At 38.7% G+C, this 24877-nt stretch overlaps 1 protein-coding gene across 12 annotated transcripts in view; it reads left to right on the forward strand.

Moving 5' to 3' along the window:
• Nucleotides 1-24877, forward strand: part of ralgapa1 (Ral GTPase activating protein catalytic subunit alpha 1) — a 251767-nt gene that overhangs the window by 153031 nt on the left and 73859 nt on the right. For all 12 annotated transcript variants that reach the window (XM_069916813.1, XM_069916822.1, XM_069916815.1 and 9 more), the window contains one exon: nt 19127-19991. In XM_069916813.1, the coding sequence (XP_069772914.1) occupies nt 19127-19991 (865 nt within the window). The remainder of the gene's footprint in view (nt 1-19126; nt 19992-24877) is intronic.

Below are 24877 nucleotides of genomic sequence, written 5' to 3' on the forward strand. Positions count from 1 at the left end.
GGAAAATTGACATCTGACTAAGCTATGGTTGTTGGAGGTTGGTCAATTCAAATCCTGGACATACACATGAAGAAGTTCTTCAAGGCAATTACCTTGGCCCAAGCAGTGACTCTGTCGACAAAAGCTAAGGAATTGCATTCTGAATGTATTGTTATGTGACAATAATGATACCCTTACCTTTATCATTCATCTTCAGTGCTTTCACCAAATAGCTTCCTTTCTTATTTGCATATGGTTTCCTTTGATTTATAACTTGCCAGATATATAAGAGTACATATCCACATTCAGATCAGTATTTGGGTTTAGGCTTTTGACAAGCAGGTATAATGTGCAGCAGGAGTCTAATACTATAAAACCCCAGTATCCGGCACCTCTGGGGATTGGTAGATGTCAGATAAGTGATTTTTGCGGTTGCTTGAGACTTGATCTTACAATGTTTACCTAATACATTAAGAATAAACAGCTCAAAAGACCAAATACAAAATACTATACTGTACTATACTATACTATACAAATACTATACTGTACTTACACTGAACAAATTTCCCTTGTAATAATATCTAAATCTTAAAGCATTTTATTTTATTTTCAGTCACATTCTTTGAAAACATTTAACTTGCTGCAACTGCAGGTTCCACCCCCTCCAAGGAGCCACTTAAAAGACAAACAATAACATTATAGATAATTAACCTTCCCCCCCCCCCCCCAGGTTTGCAGATAAAGACTCTGACAGGGGTCTTACTAAGTAGAGATAAGGAGTCACCCCAAAAGTGAGCATCATCAACCAGCTCTTTATCCTGGTCAACGCCATTTAATTCAAGCACAACTTTATTCAAACGGCTCCTATGAGCAAAGCATGAACAAGGCATTCCGCTGGCTGAATTTGCTCCCATCTTCACCAAAGGTTTTCTGTTACTTCAGAGAACATTTACATCAGAAGCTCACACTATCCAGAAAAAAAAAAGCCCATTTGATCAAAAGCCTATCCACTACCACAAGATTTCTTGTGGCACCTGTACCTCTTTCCTGAGCATGTCCTGGATGGTGTGCATCCTTGATCACTGCTCCTGCTCTCCTTGTCTATTTTTTTGATGGTGGGAAGAATTTTGTCTATGATATACTGGGTGTTGTCCACAACCTTTTGCAGGGCATTCTGCTCAGAGGTATTGATTCCCCCATTACCAGGCTGTGATATAGCCAGTTACCAAACCTTCCACGACATATCTGTAGAAATTAGTCAAGGTTTTTGATGGCATACCGAACCTCTGCCAACTCCTGTAGAAGTAGAGGCACTGTTGCATGCTTTCTTCATAACATTAGTATGTTGGGTCCAGGACAGGTCCTCCAAGTTGGTAACTCCGAGGAATTTAAATTTGCTCACCCTCTCCACCTCTGATTCCCCCAATGATCATTGGATCATACATCTCTGGTTTTCCCTTCCTAAAGTCAACAATAAACCCCTTAGTTTTGGTGACATTGAATGAGAGATCGTTGTTAGTACGCCATATAACCATGGTTTCAATCTCCCTCCAGAATGCTGAGATATCACCTTTTTTCCCAGCACACATTAGGGTTCCACATGAGGATACAGTGATATTGTCAGCAAATCTGCAAATGGTGGTGTTGTAATGCAGTCATAAGTGTAAAGCGAGTAGAGCAAAGTATGCAGCCCTGTGGTGGTTCAATGTTGATGGAGATTGTAGAGGAGATGTTCTTGCCAATCCACACTGATTGGGGACTAGAGGTGAGGAAATCTAGGGTCCAATGACACAGTGGGATATTGAAGCCCAGGTCTATGAATTTGCTGATCAGTTTTGAGGGGATGATAGTGTTGAATGCCGAACAATTCAGGTGTTCCAAGATTTTGTGCAGAGCCAGTGAGATGGCATCTGCCATAGATCTGTTGCTGAGATAAGCAAATTGGAATGGAATAATGTGGCTGCTCAGACAGGACCTGATAAGTTTCAACACCAGCCTCTTAAAACACTTCACTGTGAGTGCCAATAGTGCTATCATCATTAGTTCTAAATCCTAGAGCTTCCTATAAAAAAAATCATTGGGAATACCTTTGCCTGAAGCTCAAGTACAATTGCATAGGTGGCTCATGAATTCTCTCAAGGGAGGGATGTACTTTTGCGTACTGTGTCAGACACCAGCATCTGCAGATTTCTTGTTTTAATTTTATTTGTTTCTATGCTTTAAATTATTAGTTTAAATTTTAATGGTTAAAACCACATTTGTTGGATGTTTGTCAATATGAGTATGCCATCCAAAAATTGCAAGATACTGGTGAATAATTAACCATAAATGGTGCCGTAATGTGATGTTGCCTCTGATTTCCAAGTCCTACAAAAGAACTTACAATTCCTGGTTGCAATTTGATTTGTTTTGATGCTGGTTCCAACAGCAATCCAATAACTGAAGTCATCCAGCTTGCTGACCAGCCAGTAATATTCAAGTTCTCCCACAGACAAGTCATGGGGATGAGAAAAAGAGTGCTAAATAAAGGCTGGAAAATACAAATAATAATAAAAGCTGAAATATAAAGTGTACACGCACTTTAAACCCCTTTTATGTTGAATTGTTTCTATGTTGGAATTGTAAAATTGCAAGTTGTGGGAAAAGAGTTAAGTCACCAATATAAATTAGGTAGGTTGTAGAGAATATGGGTAGAACAAAGGCAGGTGGATAGATATAAATCACTCTGTGTTAAATGGCAATAAAGCCTTTAATGGCTAATGTTGAGCTTTTTTTTTGTCAGTAGAGGATATTTTACACTTTTAAACACCAGATAATTTGTACAGGATTTTCTTGCAATAAATTGATTTTCGGGGAATTGCTTTATTTTTAAATACAATGGTTAAAAGAAAAATCCTTGTTTAACTTTTTATATCATTTGGCAAAACAACTGATAAATTGTTTAAAATTCCAGCTGTGAATGAATTATTCTTGTCCATAACTTAGCAATGAAATTCTTGGTAGTTTTTCCATGTTCTAAAATTCTCAGTTCTGACCAAAATGTACAAAAGACTATTGCCCTGAATATACCAGCTTCATAAATTTTCATTCAAAGAAGACCATTATTTTGGGAATCAGTAACCCAAAATGTGTCTTCAAAGGTTGTCCAAAAATGTAATTTTATCTTTAATGCTTTGGACTCGGTGTCCCAGTTTTCCAGGACAAACAATAAGCGCGTATTATCCATGTCCCGGTTTTCTGGGGCTGGTTTTAATACCCTTCCAATGGCTGGTTTGTGGTGTAATTTACTACTGTAAAGGTTTACGCATGGGCCCAGTCCAGAGCCTATATTATAAAAGGTTAAAAAAAATTTGGAGTCCAAAGGATTAAGTTTGTCAGATATCACATAATTGCATTGTCAAGTATTCTCAGTTGATTTAAATTTGAAAATATTCAAATTTAACTTTTAAGTTGCTTACTTTAACTATAGACTAAAAAGTGTAATTTTGACTCATATGATTTTAAATCCAAAATGTATCTAATGTGTATTTGCATGATGGTGTCTTTTCCAGACATCAGTCTTTTCTCTGTCGAGAGAAAAGACCCCATACATTTTTCTCTCGACAGAGAAAAGACTGATGTCCCGGAAGCAAACGAAAAAGAATTGAAACAAATGAGTTCAATATCTCTCTGATAGGTTTTATGTACTGCTATTCACTATTCATATTGAGCTTCCTTAAGGGCACCGAAATGATAATACAAATTAGATAAATGCTGATCCCTTTTGCTATATGCTAACAGCAGGTGATTTTTCTTGCCTGTGGCATCGACGTGATTCTTTTCAGAGGAAGAAAATTACTCATCATCTTTGCACTGTCCAAAGCATGTTTCATTCTTTTCAATCTTTGGTGAAGTGCCAAACAAGTATAAACATAGCTGTTCCTAATATGCTCAGCATTGGATTCAACAAGCTTGATTGGTGGTTGTCAGTAGGATAAGAGGTAATTACAAAATACAACAGCAACGAAGCAAGATAGTTGGCAATTTTCCAAAGCAATGTCCTGATGGAAAAATAAAGAGAAGCATCAGCACTTAGAATCAAAAAAGGATTTATAAAGACTTATGAGATGCCAATTGGAATTCTTGTCTTTTCAGGTTATTTATTGAGAATTCAATAAATGCAGCAGAAAACTTGATTAGAACATACCTTTCAACATCTCGATAGAATTCATTCAATCTGGTGGTGTACAATAAGATTTAAAAACCATTTACATAGTTGCCTATGTTTACCTATTTTCCTTTAGGTTTGGATTTCAGATTTCACTCAGTCTACCAAATCCATTCTAAATCTGTCATTGATTTAATGGAAGGAATTTGACAATCTGTCGATTGTTTTCTGTGTTGCATCTTATCATTCCAGTTGTCCTCTATCTATGATGTCAGGACCTCTAAAGTTGACGTTCCACAGAATGTCATCATTGCCTTGTCTAATCTTCATTGGATATTTATCTAACCTATTTTATTAATATTTTAATTAGCACAACATTGACAGCTTAGTTTGAATTTATTTCCATTCATACACAAAGAGTAGGCAGAAAGAAATTATAGTTAGAATTTTCTAATCTCGAGTGACTATTCATTTATACATTTACATTCAGATTAAAGCACATCCTTTCAACTTTAAAAGCTGAGACACTTAATGACCCCACTCAATATTATAGTAGAACATATTTATGTATAAATCTCTTATTAAATAATATTTTAAAATCATCAGCAGGTTAGTGCATCAGCATTGATTTAAGGATAAAATACCCAAAATTGCACAAACATTTTACAGATATGCCCATCAATTTGTTTATGCTTCAGGTCATTTTTTATCATACTGCTTCAGTAAATGATTGTACCTTGTTAATAGTTTTTAATCCATCAATCTCTTTTTTTTCTGTTTCCATTTTTATGAGCATTCACTTCTTCATGAAATATACATTTTTGTTGAGGAGTCACGTGATGGAGTAGTGGCCGGACGGTGAACTCCAGCCCTCTCCAGAAAAGTCAAAAAAAACAAAGAAAAACACAAAGGCACAGAAATAAAAGTTAAAGAAAAGTGAATATAAAGGTGGAAGGAAGATGGCGACAAAAAAAGAAAAATCGAAATCAACGGTAAGAAGAGAGGAAGAGAAGACAACGGAGGAAGAAGGAGAAGGCCTTACCTGTTCGAAGAGGCCCGCGGTGGAGAGAGAAACTCACTCCCTCAGGTCGGTAGAAATTGGACTACAAAAATGGCTTGCTGAGCCGAATAAAAGTGCGCAACCGCGCATGCAAAAAAACACACCGACGGGAGGGGTGACCAGCTGGGGAGTTGATCTCCACAGCCGGCAACGACAGCTGCAGAACACCTGCAGCAAGAAGAGAACACAGAAGACAATGAAAACAAGAAAGAAGAGAAGAAAAGGGCAACAAAGAAACAACAGATGGCCAACCCAGAGGAAGAGGAAGAGTACAGTGAAATAGAAGAAGAAGGGAAAGGCAAGATAAAGGATATACTTTCTCTTATTAAAGAATACATGGAGTCATTTAAAGAATGGCAAACACAGGAATTTAATGATTTAAGAAGAAGAATAAACAACACAGAAGAGAAAATGAATAAAATAGATATGACCTTAACAGAAATGGGAAAGAAAATGGACAAGATGGAAGAGCGGGAAGTAGCAGTAGAAATGGAGGTAGAGGACTTAAAAAAGAAATTAGAGGAATCTAATAAAAAAGTTATAGAGACACAAGAACTGTTAGCTCAGAAAATAGATATAATGGAAAATTATAACAGAAGAAATAACATAAAGATAGTGGGCCTTAAGGAAGATGAAGAAGGCAAGAATATGAGAGATTTTATAAAAGATTGGATCCCTAGGATCCTAGGATGTCCAGAACTACAGCAAGAAATGGAAATAGAAAGGGCACATAGAGCATTGGCCTTTAAACCACAACCACAACAAAAACCAAGATCTATTTTAGTAAAATTCCTAAGATATCTTCTTTTCTTTGGCTTGGCTTCGCGGACGAAGATTTATGGAGGGGGTAAAAAGTCCACGTCAGCTGCAGGCTCGTTTGTGGCTGACCAGTCCGATGCGGGACAGGCAGACACGATTGCAGCGGTTGCAAGGGAAAATTGGTTGGTTGGGGTTAGGTGTTGGGTTTTTCCTCCTTTGCCTTTTGTCAGTGAGGTGGGCTCTGCGGTCTTCTTCAAAGGAGGCTGCTGCCCGCCAAACTGTGAGGCGCCAAGATGCACGGTTTGAGGCGTTATCAGCCCACTGGCGGTGGTCAATGTGGCAGGCACCAAGAGATTTCTTTAGGCAGTCCTTGTACCTTTTCTTTGGTGCACCTCTGTCACGGTGGCCAGTGGAGAGCTCGCCATATAATACGATCTTGGGAAGGCGATGGTCCTCCATTCTGGAGACGTGACCCATCCAGCGCAGCTGGATCTTCAGCAGCGTGGACTCGATGCTGTCGACCTCTGCCATCTCGAGTACCTCGACGTTAGGGGTGTGAGCGCTCCAATGGATGTTGAGGATGGAGCGGAGACAACGCTGGTGGAAGCGTTCTAGGAGCCGTAGGTGGTGCCGGTAGAGGACCCATGATTCGGAGCCGAACAGGAGTGTGGGTATGACAACGGCTCTGTATACGCTTATCTTTGTGAGGTTTTTCAGTTGGTTGTTTTTCCAGACTCTTTTGTGTAGTCTTCCAAAGGCGCTATTTGCCTTGGCGAGTCTGTTGTCTATCTCATTGTCGATCCTTGCATCTGATGAAATGGTGCAGCCGAGATAGGTAAACTGGTTGACCGTTTTGAGTTTTGTGTGCCCGATGGAGATGTGGGGGGGCTGGTAGTCATGGTGGGGAGCTGGCTGATGGAGGACCTCAGTTTTCTTCAGGCTGACTTCCAGGCCAAACATTTTGGCAGTTTCCGCAAAGCAGGACGTCAAGCGCTGAAGAGCTGGCTCTGAATGGGCAACTAAAGCGGCATCATCTGCAAAGAGTAGAGAAAAGGTACTGGAGAAGACAATGGAAAAAGTAAGAGAGGGCAACAAGCCACTGGAGTACAAAGGGCAAAAAATCTTAATTTATCCAGATATAAGTTTTGAACTCCTAAAGAAGAGAAAGGAGTTCAATACAGCAAAGGCGATTTTATGGAAGAAAGGGTATAAATTTATACTAAAGCATCCAGCGGTATTGAAAATATTTATTCCAGGACAACAAAACAGACTATTCTCGGATCCAGAAGAAGCACGAAAATTTGCAGAACAATTACAAAATAGACTGAGGGATGAAGACGTGTAATGAGAGTAAAAATGACCACGATTTATATGTATGTGGGTAAAGAGGTATAAATGTGTATATGTATAATGTGCATACGTGAATGAATCCGTATTTAGAGGAAAATATAGATAGTATAGACAAGAATTAATAAGGGAAGGAAATGGAATAGAGGGAATAAGGAGGAAACTAAAAGAGTGACCTTTGTTACCTATGAAAAGTGAAATCTTTTCTGGGGGGGGCTGGGTGGGAAGGAGTTGCGGTCACTGCAAAAACAGCTGACGCTTGCGAGTGAATTCACAAACCCAAATGGAGAGGGGAGATGTGGTTGTCCGACAAGGGATAAAGGACAACACAGGAGGGGAAGGGGAGATTGGAGATTGGGGCTAAAGAAGTTTTAAATAGGAGAATAAGGAAAATGTTTGATGTTTTAGGAATGTTGTCTTATGAAGGGTTTAAAATAAGAAAACAGAAATGGAAAAGGAGGAAAGGTAATGATGGAAAAACGGAAAGGGAAGATAAACAAAGTATAAAATGGCTACGTTGAACTATATGACTTTAAATATTAATGGAATACATAACCAAATTAAAAGGAAGAAACTGCTAAATTTACTGAAAAAAGAAAAAATTGATATAGCATTTGTGCAAGAAACACACTTAACTGAATTGGAGCACAAGAAATTAAAGAGAGATTGGGTAGGACATGTAACAGCAGCATCGTATAATTCAAAAGCAAGAGGAGTGGCTATATTAATTAGTAAAAATGTGCCATTTAAAATAGAAGAGGAAATAATAGATCCAGCAGGGAGATATGTAATGATAAAATGTCAGATATATTCGGAGTTTTGGAATCTACTCAATGTATATTCACCTAACGAAGAAGATCAAAAGTTTATGCAAGATATCTTTTTGAAGGTAGCAAATACGCAAGGGAACATATTAATAGGAGGGGATTTCAACCTGAATTTGGATTCAAATATGGATAAAACTGGGAAAAAAATTAACAGAAAGAACAAAGTAACCAAATTTATAATTAAATCAATGGAAGAAATGAAACTTTTGGATATATGGAGGAAACAACACCCAAAAGAAAAGGAATATTCATATTACTCGGCTAGACATAAAACATACTCAAGAATAGACCTATTTTTGTTATCAGCTAGTATGCAAGATAGAGTAAGAAAAACAGAATATAAAGCTGGAATACTATCGGACCATTCACCCTTAATATTGACAGTAAAGCTAGAGGACATCCCTCCAAGAATGTATAGATGGAGATTAAACCCCATGTTACTTAAAAGGCAGGATTTTAGAGAATTTATTGAAAAACAAATAAAAATGTATTTTGAAATAAATACGGAATCAGTGGAAGATAAGTTTATACTATGGGATGCAATGAAAGCATTCATTAGAGGGCAAATAATAAGTTATGTAACCAAGATGAAGAAGGACTATAATCAGGAAACAGAGCAGTTGGAAAGGGAAATAGCAAATATAGAAAAAAAATTAGCAATGAAGGAAGATACAACTAAAAGAAGAGAATTGGCGGATAAAAAAAATAAAATATGAAACACTACAAACATATAAGGTGGAGAAGAATATAATGAAGACAAAACAGAAATATTATGAACTGGGTGAAAAAACGCACAAAATCCTATCATGGCAGCTTAAGACAGAACAAGCTAAGAAAATGGTATTGGCATCAAGGAAAAAAGACAAACAAATTACATATAATCCAAAAGAAATTAAGGAAAACTTTAGAGAATTCTATGAACAATTATACCGAACTGAAAACGAAGGGAAAGAAGGGAAAATAGATGAATTTCTGACTAAAATTGAACTACCAAAAACTACAAATAGAGGAACAAAATAAATTAACAGAACCATTTGGAATAGTAGAAATACAAGAGATAATTTAAAAAATTACCAAATAATAAGACACCAGGAGAGGATGGATTCCCAATAGAATTCTACAAAACATTTAAAGACTTATTAATTCCGCCCCTCCTGGATGTAATCAACCAGATTGATGAAACACAAAGCTTACCAGATTCATGTTAAACAGCAATAATTACAGTAATACTAAAGCAAGGGAAAGATCCACTCTTACCAGTGTCATATAGACCAATATCTTTACTAAACACAGATTATAAGATAATAGCTAAACTATTAGCAAACAGATTAGCAGAGCATGTACCGAAAATGGTAAATTTAGACCAAACTGGATTTATCAAAAAAAGACGCACAACAGACAATATTTGTAAATTTATTAACTTAATTCATGCAGTAGAAGGAAATAAAGCACCTACAGTACCAGTTGCTTTAGACACAGAGAAGGCCTTTGACAGAGTAGAATGGAATTATTTGTTCAAAGTATTGCAAAAATTCAATTTACCGGAGAAGTATATTAATTGGATTAAAGCATTATATAATGGACCGTTAGCGAAAGTGACAGTAAATGGACATGTATCAAAGCAATTTAACTTAAGCAGGTCAACGCGGCAGGGATGCCCACTATCACCTTTATTGTTTGCGTTAGCTATAGAACCACTAGCAGAATTGATAAGAATAGATAATAATATAAAAGAAATAAAAATAAAAGACAAGGAATATAAAATCAGTCTATTTGCGGATGATGTTATAGTGTATTTAACAGAACCAGAACTATCAATAAAAGAATTATATAAGAAATTGAAGGAATATGGAGAAGTGTCGGGTTACAAGATAAATGTAAATAAAAGTGAAGCAATGCCAATGAATAATGCAGATTTCTCAAAATTTAAGAAGGAATCTCCATTTAGATGGCAAATGTAGGCAATAAGATACCTAGGTGTACAAATAAACAAAAATCTCGGCCAACTATATAAACTCAATTATTATCCACTAATGAAAAAATTACAGGACGATTTAGAGCATTGGAAAGATTTGCCACTAACACTAATAGGAAGGATAAACTGTATTAAAATGAACATTTTTCCAAGGATATTATACTTATTCCAGGCATTGCCAATACAACTGACAGAAAAATTCTTCAAGGAGTTGAAGAAAATAACAAGGAAATTTTTATGGAGAGGGGGGAAACCGAGGATAGCACTAGATAAATTAACAGAATGGTATAAACAAGGAGGCTTACAACTGCCAAACTTTAAAAATTATTATAGAGCCGCACAATTAAGATACCTATCAGATTTTTATCAAACAAGGGAAAAACCAGACTGGACGAGATTAGAATTAGATAAAATAGGGGAAAAGATACCTGAACACATATTATATAAATGGGATGAAAAATTGGTACAACATAGAAGTTCTCCAGTATTACATCATCTCCTCAATATTTGGAAGAAGATTCATGTAGAAAGAAATAAAACAAATTATCAATTACCAAAACTAATATTGATGCAAAACAAGTTACTCCCTTTTACCATAGATAACCTTTCCTTTAGAGAATGGGAAAAAAAAGGGATTAAAAGAATAGAAAATTGTTTTTCAGGAAATAGATTCTTATCCTTTGAACAAATAAAAGATAAGTACAATATAACTCAAGATACAGCGCTGGCATATTACCAATTGAGATCCTACTTGAAGGATAAATTAGGAAGCAGTTTGAGTTTGCCAGAGGCAAGTAACCTTGAATATGTGATTACAGATACAATGATAATCAAAAGATTTATAACAAATATGTATATTAAACTGCAAGAAAAGGAGAATGAGGAAACAAATGGTAAAACTAAACAAAAATGGGAACAAGATTTAAATATAAAGATAAAAAAGGAAACATGGGAGAAATTATGTTCTGGAATGATGAGAAATACAATAAATACAAGGTTACGTATGATACAATATAACTGGATACACAGACTATACATTACTCCTCAAAAGTTAAATAAATGGGACCCAACAGTATCTGATAGATGTTTTCGATGTAAAAAAGAAATGGGAACAACAATTCATGCAATCTGGACATGTGAGAAAGTAGAAAAATTTTGGGAAGATCTCAATCAGATATTAAATAAAATAACAGAAAACAATATACCAAAGAATCCAGAGATCTTTCTCCTAAGTAACATAAAAAACAAAGAATTTGGAATTGATTTGGAGGATGCACAAAAAAGATTTGTTAAGATAGCTCTAGCCGTAGCAAAAAAATGTATTATGTCAACCTGGAAATTGCAAGATAATTTGAAAATACAACAATGGTATATAGAAATGAATAAATGTATTCCATTAGAAAAAATAACATATAGTTTAAGAAATAATATTGAAATATTCGAACAAATATGGGAGCCTTACATTAAATACTATAGCGAAAACCTACCGGGGACAATCATTACCTAAGTTGATGGAAGGAGAAGGAAAGAAAAGAATGGACTCAGTAGAATTTCTGGTGTATTTTTGTTGAGTGACAACATTGTCTGACTGGTTTAATATATCCTAGATTGTATACCTTAAATGGATGGGAGGGGGGGTGGGGGGGTGGGTTGGGAGGAGGGAGGTGGGGGGGAGAAAATGTCACTGTATATGTGTGAAAAGGAAAAAGTGTGTATCATGGCTAATGTGATTTATGGTGTGAAAAATAAAAAAATTTAAAAAAAATATATATATATACACATTTTTGTTGAGCAAAATTTTACATTTGTGCCGTAATGAAAACTCTTTGATGTTAATTTCCATCTGAGATGTCCTTTTCCTTCAGAAAACATCACTTCCACTCTACTGCCATTAACACAGCCCTTACCAGTATGTCCTTTATTTCCCTCCTATCTGCCATTGCTCCTTTCAAGTGTCCCCCCCCCCAACCCCCTCCCCAGACAAAACAAGGTCAGGGTTCCCCTCATCTTCCCTTCATCTCTGGACAATAGATTCAACCAGTCCCCCTCCACCACGACCCTCCTCCGGCTGGTAGAACGTCCTCACCCTCAATAATTTCTCCTGTGAATCATTGCACTTTCTCCAGGTTAAAGGGGTAGCCATGGGTACTCGCATGGGTCCCAGCTATGCCTGCCTTTTTGTTGGCAACATGGAGCAACCCATGCTATAAGCCTACAGAGGTAAGGTCCCTCAACTCTTCCTCCGCTACATCAATGACTACTTTGGAGCTGCCTCATGTACCCATGATGAGCTTGTTGATTTCATCCACTGCTGCCAACTTCCACCCCAACCTCAAATTCACTTTGTCCACCTCTAGCAACACTCTTTCTTTCCTCGATCTCTCTCTCTATCTTCATCTCATGAGACAAAGTCTCGACAGACATCTTCCATAAACCCACCAACTCTCACAGCTACCTCGACTATGCCTCTTTCCACCCTGTCACCTGTAAGGATTCCATTCTCTCAATTCCTCCATCTCCATCGCAGGATGAGGACTTCCATGTCAGATCATCAGAGATGTCAAACAATGTGGCTTCCCTCTACTACCATCAACTCAGCACTCACCCGCATATTCTCCATTACCCTCCATCCCTATACCCACACATCTGCCCTGGCTCCCTCCATCCCTATACCCACACATCTGCCCTGGCCCCCTCCATCCCTACGTTTATCATCACCTACTAACCCACCAACATCCATATCCAACACATCCTCCTCTGCTATTTACACCTCCTTCTACATGATCCCACCACTAGATACATATCCCTTTTCCACCTTCTGCGGGGACTGCTCCCTCCATGACTCCCTTATCCACTCCTCCCCCCCGTCAATCATCCCCTTGGGATCTATCCCTGTGACTGCAGGAGATGTTCCACTTGCCCCCAGACCTCCTCCCTCAGCACCATTCGGGGCCCCAAACAGTCCTTCCAAGTGAAGCAACATTTCACGTGAATCTGCAAGGGTCATCAACGGCATCTGGTGCTCCCACTGTGGTCTCTATATCAGAGAGACTGGACGCAGACTGGGAGATCAGTTTATTGAGCACCTCGGCACTGACCGCTGCAATAGTGTGGATCTCCCAGTGCCCACCCATTTCAATTCTCCATCCCATTCCCTTGCCAGCACATCTGTCCATGGTCTCATGTACTGTCAGACTGAGACCACCCGTAAATAGGAGGAACATCTCATCTTCTGACTAGGCACCCTCCAACTGGATGACTTTAATATCGACTTCTCTGGCTTTGGTTTAAACCCCCGCCCCCACAACCCCCTGCTTCCTTCATCATCTCTCAATTCCCTGTCTCCTTTCCCACAGACATGATAAATTCTACTTAGTCCCTTATCACATCCAATTTAACACCTTTTGTTGATCTGGATTTCCCCCACCCACCGTTGTTTGAATTCTGAAACTTTCTGATATATCCTGCTTCTGCATTTTCTGATTTTTATTCTCCTTGAAGAACTCAGGCCCAAAATGTCTTTGTCTTTGTCTCCAATAGATGCTGAAAAGACCAGCTGAGTTCTTCCAGCATTTTGGTGTTTTTACTCCCCTCGTCTTTGCCTACCATTTCATCAGCCTCTGTATCCAACATTATTCTCCACTATTTCCACGACCTCCAACAGGATCCCATAACTAGACACATCTTCCCTGCCTCTCAGGTTTCTGCAAAGACCACTCGCTCCCTCTGGGACTCCATCGTCCATTCCTCCTTTCATTGCAATTGTCCCCTTGGCACCTATCCCTGTGACTCCTTTCTACACTCCGGGGCCTCAAACAGTCCAGCCAAGTGAACCAAAGCTTCACTTATGAATCTGTTGCAATCTTGTGGGGCATCTGGTCCATAAATCGGGGAGACTGGACACAGACTGGGAGATCATTTTGATGAACATCTTAGTCGCGGTCACGTTACGGCATCTGGTCCCTACATCAGGGAGACTGCACACAGACTGGGAGATCATTTTGTTGAACATCTTTGCTCTGTCTGCTGCAACAGGAAGGACCTCCTATTGGCCAACCACTTCAATTCCACACACTATTGCCACACTGACATGTCCGTCCACAACTTCATACTGCCAAATTGGGGCCACCTACAAACTGGAGGAATGATACCTTGTATTCTATCTCTAGAGTTTTCAACTAGACGTCACTAGCAACTTCTCCTATTTCCATTCATCTACTCCCTTAGTCACACTCTTTTCCTCAACCCTCTGTCTCCCTTCCTGCATTCCCAAACCCCTTCTCTTCTCCTATCAGAGAGCTATCTTAAACCTCTGCCCACTCCCCATATCACTTTTCCACTTCTTTCTCCTCTCCTATATGTATCCATTATCAACCTATCACCTCTTACCTGTTTTCTGGTGCTCCTTCCCCCATACCCACCCTCCCCCACCTTTTATTTCAATCATCTGCATGATCTTCGGCTCTCCTGTCTAAGAACACAGGCCCAAAACGTCAACTGTCTTTTACTTCCGATGGATGCTGCATGCTGAGTTTTTCCAGCACTTCTGTGTACTACATTCTTTTCCCAAGTGGTGGTAAATGTAACCTCTGTGCCCATTTTAAGGCTGGTCTTGTGAGGTGACACATTGGTGATTCTGCAAATGATGGTTCTAGTGCTTAGGAAACACAAAATAAAATACAGAAACTGACTCTTTAAACTATTCATTCTGTTAAACAATAATCCTATTTAACTTTAATATAGCTTTTACTTTTAATGCAATAATTCAGTTTTAATTTTTTTTAAGTATTTATTTATTTAAAAGGCTGTAAATAAAACAAAATTAACTGCATGTTTTTCCTACTCACAGTCTTGAATGTTATGTCTTTAAATGTTCTCTTGTGGAAAAGGTGTGCAACTTTTTATTTCCTCGAACAACAAGCCCCAGCATTACAGCCAATCGTGCCACAGACACCTCTTTCCAAATATACACATGTTCAACAAGCAAACCTTACCCGTACATAAAATCTTAATGAGACCACTACACTCCAGCCATTAATAAGAGATGTAAATGCAACTTAGACCATCCCTTTCTCTTCCATCAACTTGATCTATACTTCATCTATGCCTTGGAAAAGCAGCCAACATATTAAAAGACTCATCCCACCCAAGCCACACACTCCTCCTTCCTCCTGTTGGGAAGAAGGTCCACTGTTATTAGACTCCTGAATGAACCTATACTTGTAAAACAATGTTGTCTTTGCTTTGTAACTCTGTAATTCTGTATTCTGCTGCATTTTACTTACTGTACTATGCATGGCTGACCAGATGGACAGTTTGCAAAACAAGCTTTCTCACTGGACCTCCTTATGGATGACAATGAAGACCATAAGATATAGGAGCAAAAGTGGGCCATTCGGCTTATCGAATCTGCACCACCATTCCATCCATAAACTTGAACTAAAGGAATTGGCTTCAACTTGTACCTTGTTTCCTTCCTTCCAGCTAGTTTGTAAATTCAATTCCCTGTCTTTATAGTTGCATATCTTTGGTTTTCAGCAATTGTTTTCTAAGATAGATACTAAAAGGTTTTGTGAATGGCTGTGTACACCACTTCTGTAGATTTATACCAACCACTGCAACCTCAAAAAAAAAACGTCAGGTTTGACAAAAAAATGCTAAAATGATGATATGAAAATGCTAAAACAAAATGGAAATGTTGAAAGTTTTAATTCATAAAGAGTTTTCAACCTGAAATATTAACTCTGCTTCTCTTTTTATAGATGCTGCCTGAACTGATGAGTATTTACAGTATTTTCTGTTTTTCTTTCAGATTTCCAGTATCTTTTTTTAAATTTTTCAAGACAAGCTACTTGGGGATTAAATTTACTTTAGGAAATCAAAAAATATTTTTGATATTTATTGGTGAAGGTTAGTTTGTGGTTTGAACAAATTCAACTATACTTTGAAAAGAGATGTCATCGGTAACTGACAATCTTTTAAATACTAGTTGCTGGTGTATTACTAGTTCTACTTTTGTGTATTCACATTTACCATCTTGATTCTACATTGTTCTTTCCTTTCTGTTCTCCATTCCCTTCCTCCAATCCATGGACCCCTTCCCAAGATCTTTTCTTCTTGCTGTCTTCAAATTGTTCTTGCCCCCTTGCATTTTTCTGTATTTCCAACCCCCATTAACCTATTAATCCTTCTATTGCTGTCAGATCCTAAACCTTAAACTAAACTTCCTCCTCCCCATTGCTCTACCCTACTCACCATTCTGCTCTCTGAGCACACCTTGAGCTGACAAATGAATGGTTGCTGCATGCTTTTGCCAGGCTTGTGCTCAGCTACAACATTAAAACATTAGGTGGTACATGTGGCTGCTGGCTCCAGTGTAGTGCTGAAAGAAACTGAAGCTTCCAGATTTGTACATATGAAAAGAGATGCATGCATTTTCTGCCATTGGCCACATTCAGCGCCATTCAGCAGTGCATAAGCTCAATTGTCAAACATGTCTTGTGAACCATGAGCATTATTTTCATAATTATAATTTTCTACCAAGGAACTGTCTTTGAAAAATGGAGTGTACAATCACCCATATATGTGCATGCAAGTGGTTCTTTAGATCAAAACTTTTTAGGTTGGCTTTTGTTTTCACAATGTGGAGTGCCTTGCAACAGTTGAGGTCAATTGAGGGACAACTAACTTATTTTCTTCACCCACTACTTTTGGGTTTAAGAGATCAAAATGCAAGATTTTGTGTTGGTGGTCCTTGGAACCAAATATACTTGTTATTTCAATTTCATCCTCCATTCTGTCATTGACACTGAGTCTATTCTGATAGATTTGAGTTTATATGCATTACAATTGAACAGATGCATACCTTGCAATGTTGATTAGGCTCCATCATACATCCAGTAGAGGATTCTTTGGTCACTCAACACTGTTCTGATTACTTTCAGCAAGATGGAACATAATTATTACGCCTTTGCTTGAATATATTTAACATTTAGCCCATTCTTTTCACTTATTAGTCTGCCCTTGATCCATTATTCCAAGTGTTCTTTCAATTTTTGAAAATTTCAGCTTGCCAAGGAATGTGCTTATTTCTGCAAATTGTAGTTTCCAAAATACTGTTCAGAAGACAGGTAAGATCATTGAGATATCTAACTGTTTTTCTTTATATTCAGAAACAAATTTCATGTTGTCTACTCTCATTCTCAGTGCACCGGAAAAAAACTGAAATAGCTGATCCAATCATGATCCACTGAAAATAATAAATCTCATCAGATATATAAATGACAACGTGATATCTGTGGCCATCAGCAGGATTCTATTGCCTTACCTTAAGGGTCAGGATGGGCCCCCCCCCCCCACTAATAGCAATGATTTGGGTTGTGAAAGAGTTGCATTAAGTCAATGATTCTCCTACTCTGGAAAATCAAAAATAGTATTAAGCAAACATTCAACAATATAGATTTTTTTTTAACTTCAAACTTTTGCTGTTTAACAGTTGTCAAATTATTTGGTTAGCATTAAATTTACCAGAAAAGATAACAAATTAGAGAGAAAGAGGTGGGCTGGAAATGTTATGTAATAAAATTGGCGTAATAAAATTCCAATTGAGGAAATGAAAATTTGTGTGAGTGAGGTGTAAGAACAGCTAAAGCAACAAAGACAGCTTTTCTTTCCTGTTACGTAAGATGATGTTTTGTCATTTAAAAGCCTGGATTTTGCTGGAGAATGCAAACATTTCAACATCAAACTGTTAGCATTCCTCAGCATAATTGCAGATCAGTTTAGGACTCCACACAATTGCCTGTGTCCCATACTTGCTGATCTTACCATGGAGTTCAGTAGCAAGGCAGGATTTTTCTGAGATTTCCCCAACATTTGGATCTTGGAATTCACTCTGATCTGGCTTAAGTCTGAAACACCATTGATTTCACCGAGGATTATCAGAAAAAAAGAGGAAAATAAAATACCTTTTTGTTTTGCTCAATTTTGTTTTGCTGATTGTGTGCATTTCTATCATTTTTCAATCTTCCATTTTAATAGGTCTTGAAATGTTTCTGAATGTTGGAGACGTATGCAGTATGAAATGTATGTGGACGGCCAGCCCAACTAAATGTACTCAATTTTTGTTTTACTTTCATTGGTCTGACTTACCTGCATCACTCTATTACATCAATTAAATCCTTGCTGCTGCTTGAGTCTGTATCATTTGACACCATTTGGTCAAACAAGATTTCTGATTCTCAGTGAGCTCAAACAGGTAGTGCCTGTGAGCCAGCTGTAAAATCTGGGACAAAATGTTGGAATTAAGACAGAAATTGAGTACCATCACAGAGACTGGACATGGGTGTAGTGATTTTTAGACAGAATCCATGCCGGTCAATGTGTGGATGGGTGAATTAAAGATTTTTCATCAGCATTTGGTTATCGCCTTCTTGAGTACATAGTAAATTGTGTAAAATGTACATTGGAGCGATCTTCAATATGTTTTAAACTTTTATATTATTTAAATATCAGCATACCACCATTTTTAAGAACAATATTAATGATTAAACTAGTCGCAAACAATCAGATTAAAATATAGCAATTTAATCATTTTCAATGTCTTTATCAAACCTTTACTGCCCTCATTGAAATCCATAACCAAGATTTTCTCACCTGGTCTCATTTACATAAATATTGGGGAATCTCATCCAGATCGTGCCCTATTGCTCTGCTCCATGGGGACTCATTTGCTGGAATGCAGCCAGCAAAAGGCCAGCAGAGCTTGGCCAATAAGTCTGGGACTTACATGGCCTATGTGCTGATATTTGAGGACTTGGGTGAAGAAGTGCATGGAATTGCCACATTTTATGACCAAAACTCAGGCCTTTTTTTTAATAGACTGACCATGTAACCTTTTATCTTTTAGGGATTGTTCAAATTGAGCCATAATTTTTTTGATTATACTGCAAGTTTTAATTGTGGTTCAAATTGAAAATTATTGATCAATGAAAAAAAAAGTTTTTAAAATTTATTTCATTCTTATTTTACAGTGAGGAGTCGCATTCAGCAAGGTTTGATTTCAGTTGCTGCCAGAACTGTGATAATACATTTGGTCAATCATGTTGGCCATTATCCATTGAGCGGTGGCCCAGCAATGCTGACCAGTTTGATAAGTGAAAACCATGACAATCCCTTCACTGACTCTACTGAGCTTTCTCCTGAACTTTTTGAAAATCCAAATCTCCAGTTTTTTGTGCTGAACAGTTCCACTCTTATCTCATATCTAGAAATCCCTGTGGAGGGTAATATCCCAGGAGGAGGAATGTCAGCTGGACTCTCAACAGCTACCTCAAATGTTAGAGTTGTGATGCGTGATATTTCTGGTAAGTATTCCTGGGATTCTGCAATTCTATATGGACCACCTCATTGCTGTCAACAAAGGCAAATTACTCCCAAGTTCACAAATGTTCATAAAGAAGAACCAATAGCCGAACCTGTCTTCAGGGAGACCAAAATTACTGACGTTGATTTAAGAGAATATTTAGTACCTCAAACAAAAAGAAGATGCAGAGAAATGGTGCCATCTTGGGATGTGATTCATGATGATGAAGATGGCTTGGATGAGATGCTGCAATACCTTGGTTCGTCCAGTCCAGAATGTCTGCAGAGAGCTGGAGTGCAACTTAATCTTCCTGCTCCACCTCCAGTTTGTATTTCAGAAAAGCAGGAAAATGATGTAATCAATGCAATTCTAAAGCAGTACACTGAAGAGGGGGAATTTGTGGAGAACCATGGCGATGATCTGAATATGAAAGCAATGGAACAGGAGGAACCATGCCCACAGGAACCTCAGTCTGTCTTTTACTACTGCAGGATGCTGTTAAATATTCTTGGCATGAATTCTTGGGACAAAAGGTAAGATATTTCATAAGATGTCATTTAATTTTTGAATTTATATTTTTAATTTGAATGGTTCCTCTTTGAAGCAGTGTTGTCTTTATTAGGCCATATCTCTAACAAAAAGAGTACATTTTTGGGGTATTTTTGACCAAAAAAAAGTATGGTTTCTGCAGTTATTTATAAAAGTGAGGAAAAATTGGATCAAGAACAAATGGGATTCGGGCACAGCATTTGAATTGAATGTTTTACCCAAGAGATAATGTGTTCTCCAGATCCTGTGATGTCAGGTGTTGCTGAATCAGGAGCACTTGAGTTATAAGGATAGGCTGGGACTTAACTCACTGAGATTTAGGAGGCTGAGGTGTGAACTTCTAGATGTTTATAAAATCACGAGGCATATAAAAGGTAAATAATCAAACTTTTTCACAGGATAGGGGAACCTAAAATTAAAAGTCATAAAGCTAAGAGAAGAAACATCTAAAAGAGACAGGAGATGCAGCTTTTTCATGCTGAGAGAGATGGATGCCACAGCAAGTGGTAGAGGCAGGTACAACTACAATTTTTAAAAGGCATTTAGATGGGTGCATGGATAGGGAAGGATTAAAGAATATGGACCAAGCACAGGCAAATGGGTAAGCTTAAAATAGTCAACTTTTGGCCTGTTTTCATGATATAAAACTTTAAGATTATATGAATTTGCCTGTTTTTCTACCCACATCTATGCTTATAATCACAACCATTGGCTTTTTTCCCAACTCAGTCCCCCAGAATATTGCGAAGCTACTTGTGACATCCTTAATCTTGGTACCAAGAAGGTAACAGATCACTGGAATTGCTTCTTCGGCCAGAACAACACCAAACTCATCTACTTTCGATCAAAATACCTACTACTGCAATATTTGTGTCCTTTCCAGCCTCGCTTTGTTCATTTAAATCATATACAGGGCTATGGATTTTCCTAAAACTCAATTCCCCTTGTATCAGTTATATTCTGCAGTACCAAAAGCTCCATGCTTCTGGTTCGAGAATTTCCAAGCCAATCATTTCTGCCTAACAATGATAGAGTGCCTATATTCTGCAAAGGTGTAGGCTGTGATCTAATAACCACCCATGTTATTATGTGACACTCAGTCCCACAGTTGCACTATTGTGATACTAGCACTTTTTCAATGATACAAATCCAGATCTTGAACTCTTCCACTTTCTTTTATCTAGAATATTTTCCACATAGCGACATATTTATTACCATGTCTCTATGTTAAAAACTAACATTCCAACAGTATTTCCAGGTTTCTTAATCCCAGTTGTCTTATTTAAATAATTGATCTTAACTTAATCTTTAGTGACTCAATGGAATAAAGCCATTTAGTTTTTACAAATCATATAGTTTTAAATATTGTGGTATTATCTCTGGTATCTGGTTAATATCAGTGATGTCAAAAATAATTCAATGTTGTGCAAACTAAGGTTCTTTATCTTTTTTACAAACTGAAGCATGAAAGAATCACTATAATGAGTTCTTTAATGACCTCTTGCGCTGGTCATGTGGTGATTTTAATAAAAAGCGTATACAATGAAATTTCCATTATCCAGAATTCAAACCAGTAGCCTCAAGCAACTGGCAAAGAAATTGCAGAAAATAAATTCCATAGGTTTAAAAAAAAAGTACAAAAGTTTAAAATTGAGCTCCCTAGTGGTTGGTTCATCAATCACTCAACACACAATCTCAAGCAACCGGAAAATTCACTTATCCGATATCTAACAATCCCCATAGGTACTGGATACAGGGGATTTTAGAACCATAGAACATTACAACACAGAAACAGGCCTCTTCAGCCCTTCCACTCTGTGCTGAACCTTTTTTTTTTGCCTAGTCCCACTGACCTGCATCTAGTCCATAGCCCTCCATACCTCTCCCATCCATGTACCTGTCCAAATTCCTCTTAAATGTTAAAATTGAGCCCACATTCACCACTTCAGCGGGAAGCTCGATCCATGATCCCACCACTCTCTGTGTAAAGCAGTTAACCATAACCATTTATTTCCCCTTTTCACTCTTAACACTTCCTCTGGTTTGTATCTCACCAACCCTCAGTGGAAAAAGCTGACATACATTTACTCTGTCTGTCCCCCCTCATAATTTTAAATACCTCTATGAAATCTCCCCTCATTCTTCTACCAGAAGAATACCATTCTTCCATTCCTCCAGGGAATAAAGTCCTAATTTGTTTCACCTTCCCCGTAACTCAGTTCCTCACAAATCCTCTCTGCACTCTTTCTTATTGATATCTTTCCTGTAGTTAGGTCCACACAATACTCCAAATTTGGCCTCACTGATGTCTTATACAACTTTAACATAACATCCCATCTCCTGTACTCAGTACTTTGACTTATGAAGCCCAATATGCAAAAAGCTCTCTTTACAACCCTTTGATGCCACTTTCATGGAATTATATATCTGTATTCCCAGATCCCTCTGTTCTACTGGAATCCTTAGTGCCCTGCTATTTACCGTGTATGTCTTTTTTTTATTTGTCCTTCCAAAATGCAACATCTCACATTTGTCTGAATTAAATTCATCTGCCATTTTTCAGCCCATTTTTCCAGCTGGTTCAGATCCCTCTGCAAGCTTTGAAAACTGTCTTCACTGTCCCCAACACCTCCAATCTTAGTGTCATCTGCAAACTTGCTGATCCAATTTACCACATTATCATCCAGATCATTGATATATATGACAAACAACAATGATTCCAACACTGATTCGTGAGGCACACCACTAGTCACAGACCTCCAATCTGGGAAGCAATCATCCACCACTATTCTCTGGCTTCTCCCATCCAGCCATTGTCGAATCCAGTTCAGTATTTCACCATAAATACTTAGTATCTGAACCTTCCTGACTAACCTCCCATGCTGGACCTTGTCATGCAGACAACATCCACAGCCTTTGCTTCGTCAACTTTCCTGGTAACCGCCTCAAAAAATTCTGTAAGATTGGTTAAACACGTGCTACCATGCAAAAAGCTATGTTAACTATCCCTAATCAGTCCATGGCTATCCAAATTACAGAGCCCCTGCGATTTCTACAATAGCCTCACTCAAGGTCCAAGGGAATATCTTGTCAGGCCGTGGGGAATTATCCACCCTTATTTCATTTAAGACAGTAATACCCTCCTCTTTAATCTAAAAAGGTTCCATGACCTGACTGCTTGTTTTCCTTACTTACCACGAATCTGTGCCCTTTTCCTGAGTGAATTCTGATGGGGGGAAAAAACTGCAATAAATCAAGACGTGTGTCATGTGGATACAGAAACAAGAGCTAAACACCAGAAAAAACATTCACGACCTCTTCCATCTCTTTTGGCTCCATGTAAAGCTGAACTCTCTTATTGAACTCTCTTATCTGTCCCTTACTATCTTTTTGCTCTTAATATACATGTAGAAACCCTTAGGATCTTCCTTCACATGTTTTCTTTTAGCCTTCCTAATTTTTTTGTTGAGGTTTTTGTTGCACTTTTACATTCCTCAAATACCTCATTTGCTCCATGTTGTCTATACTCTATATCAGGGGTGTCAAACTCAAATTCACGGAGGGCCAAAATTAAAAACTTGGACTAAGTCGAGGGCCGAACTAAATATTTATTGAAAATTTTCAACAACATCTGCATGTTTTCTATTCTTTCAACATATGTAATGTTAAACTTTTTCTTATTAAAATAAATGTTTAATAATAGTTTTGGATAAACTCTTTCCAGAAGCATTAACAAATGAGAAATAAAATATTCAATAAATAATATTTCTCTATAGAGGATTTGTCAAATGTTGCTAGTGTGCTGTCGAATAGTAAAATCTGAGGGCTATTGAGAGTGTGGGAGAATTACATGATTCCTGAAACAATCAAATGGGTGACTGATTGTGGGCATGAACTCTAGCAGGGTTATTTGCCATGCCCTTTTTCCATTGGTACAGATATCCTTTGATTTACACACTTTTCAAGTTTTATGCCTAATGAGCTTGTATCCAGGTGCAGGACCATTTTTAACGAGGAATATATTTATCACTGTGACATGAAACTATTGGAAGATCGTTTTATCCTGAGATTAAAGTTCATAATACCTGTGTGCGGGAGGGCGGGGTTTGCGGGCGATCGGGTTGGACAACGACAATGCGGGGGCATCGGCTCTCGCTGCAGGGCGGCATCTCGGCGGATCAGCGGCCCCGTCACCGTGAGTCGCGGGTCGGCCTGCGGCAGGGAGGGGGAGTGGGCAACGGTCCTGGCGAGGTCAGGCCTCCCCTGAGTTTCTACCGGACCCCTCTTGACCTGCTGCGTTTCTTCTGGACCCCCCTTGACCTGCTGAGTTTCTCCCGGACCTCCCTTGACCTGCTAAGTTTCTCCTGGACCCCCCTTGACCTGCTGAGTTTCTCCCGGACCCCCTTTTCTTTCTGTGCCGGTGTCCCAGGACCTTACCATGGCAGTCTCCGCGCTCAGGACCGCGCTGGGATCCCGGTCAGCGGTGGAGGAGCAGGTGAGCGCGGCTAATCCCGATCCAGCCCACGCCACTCCCGAGATTGGCGGGGGGTTCCACCCTACCTGCCCGACCAGCCTCACTCTCCACGTGTACTCCAGGCACCAGCCGCTGGTCCGGTGGGAAGGCGCAGGGCGGCCAGCGCCCTCATCGCCCGGCGGGGAGCCCTAATCTTCCCTCCGCCGTCCCGACTCCATCTGCAGCTCCAAGAAACGCTGTGCCACTGGGGTTCCGGGCGCTGGAAAGCGGCCTTGGCTTCCCCTGACACCGGCCAGGCCGCGCTGCGGTGGGGGGGTGGGCGGGGGGACATGACAGCGTGTTTATAAAACCACCCACCACTACTTTTCAAGGACCAGGATTTTTCTCTCTCTCTCT

This window comes from Narcine bancroftii, chromosome 2, assembly GCF_036971445.1.
Source record: "Narcine bancroftii isolate sNarBan1 chromosome 2, sNarBan1.hap1, whole genome shotgun sequence".
NCBI lineage: Eukaryota > Metazoa > Chordata > Chondrichthyes > Torpediniformes > Narcinidae > Narcine > Narcine bancroftii.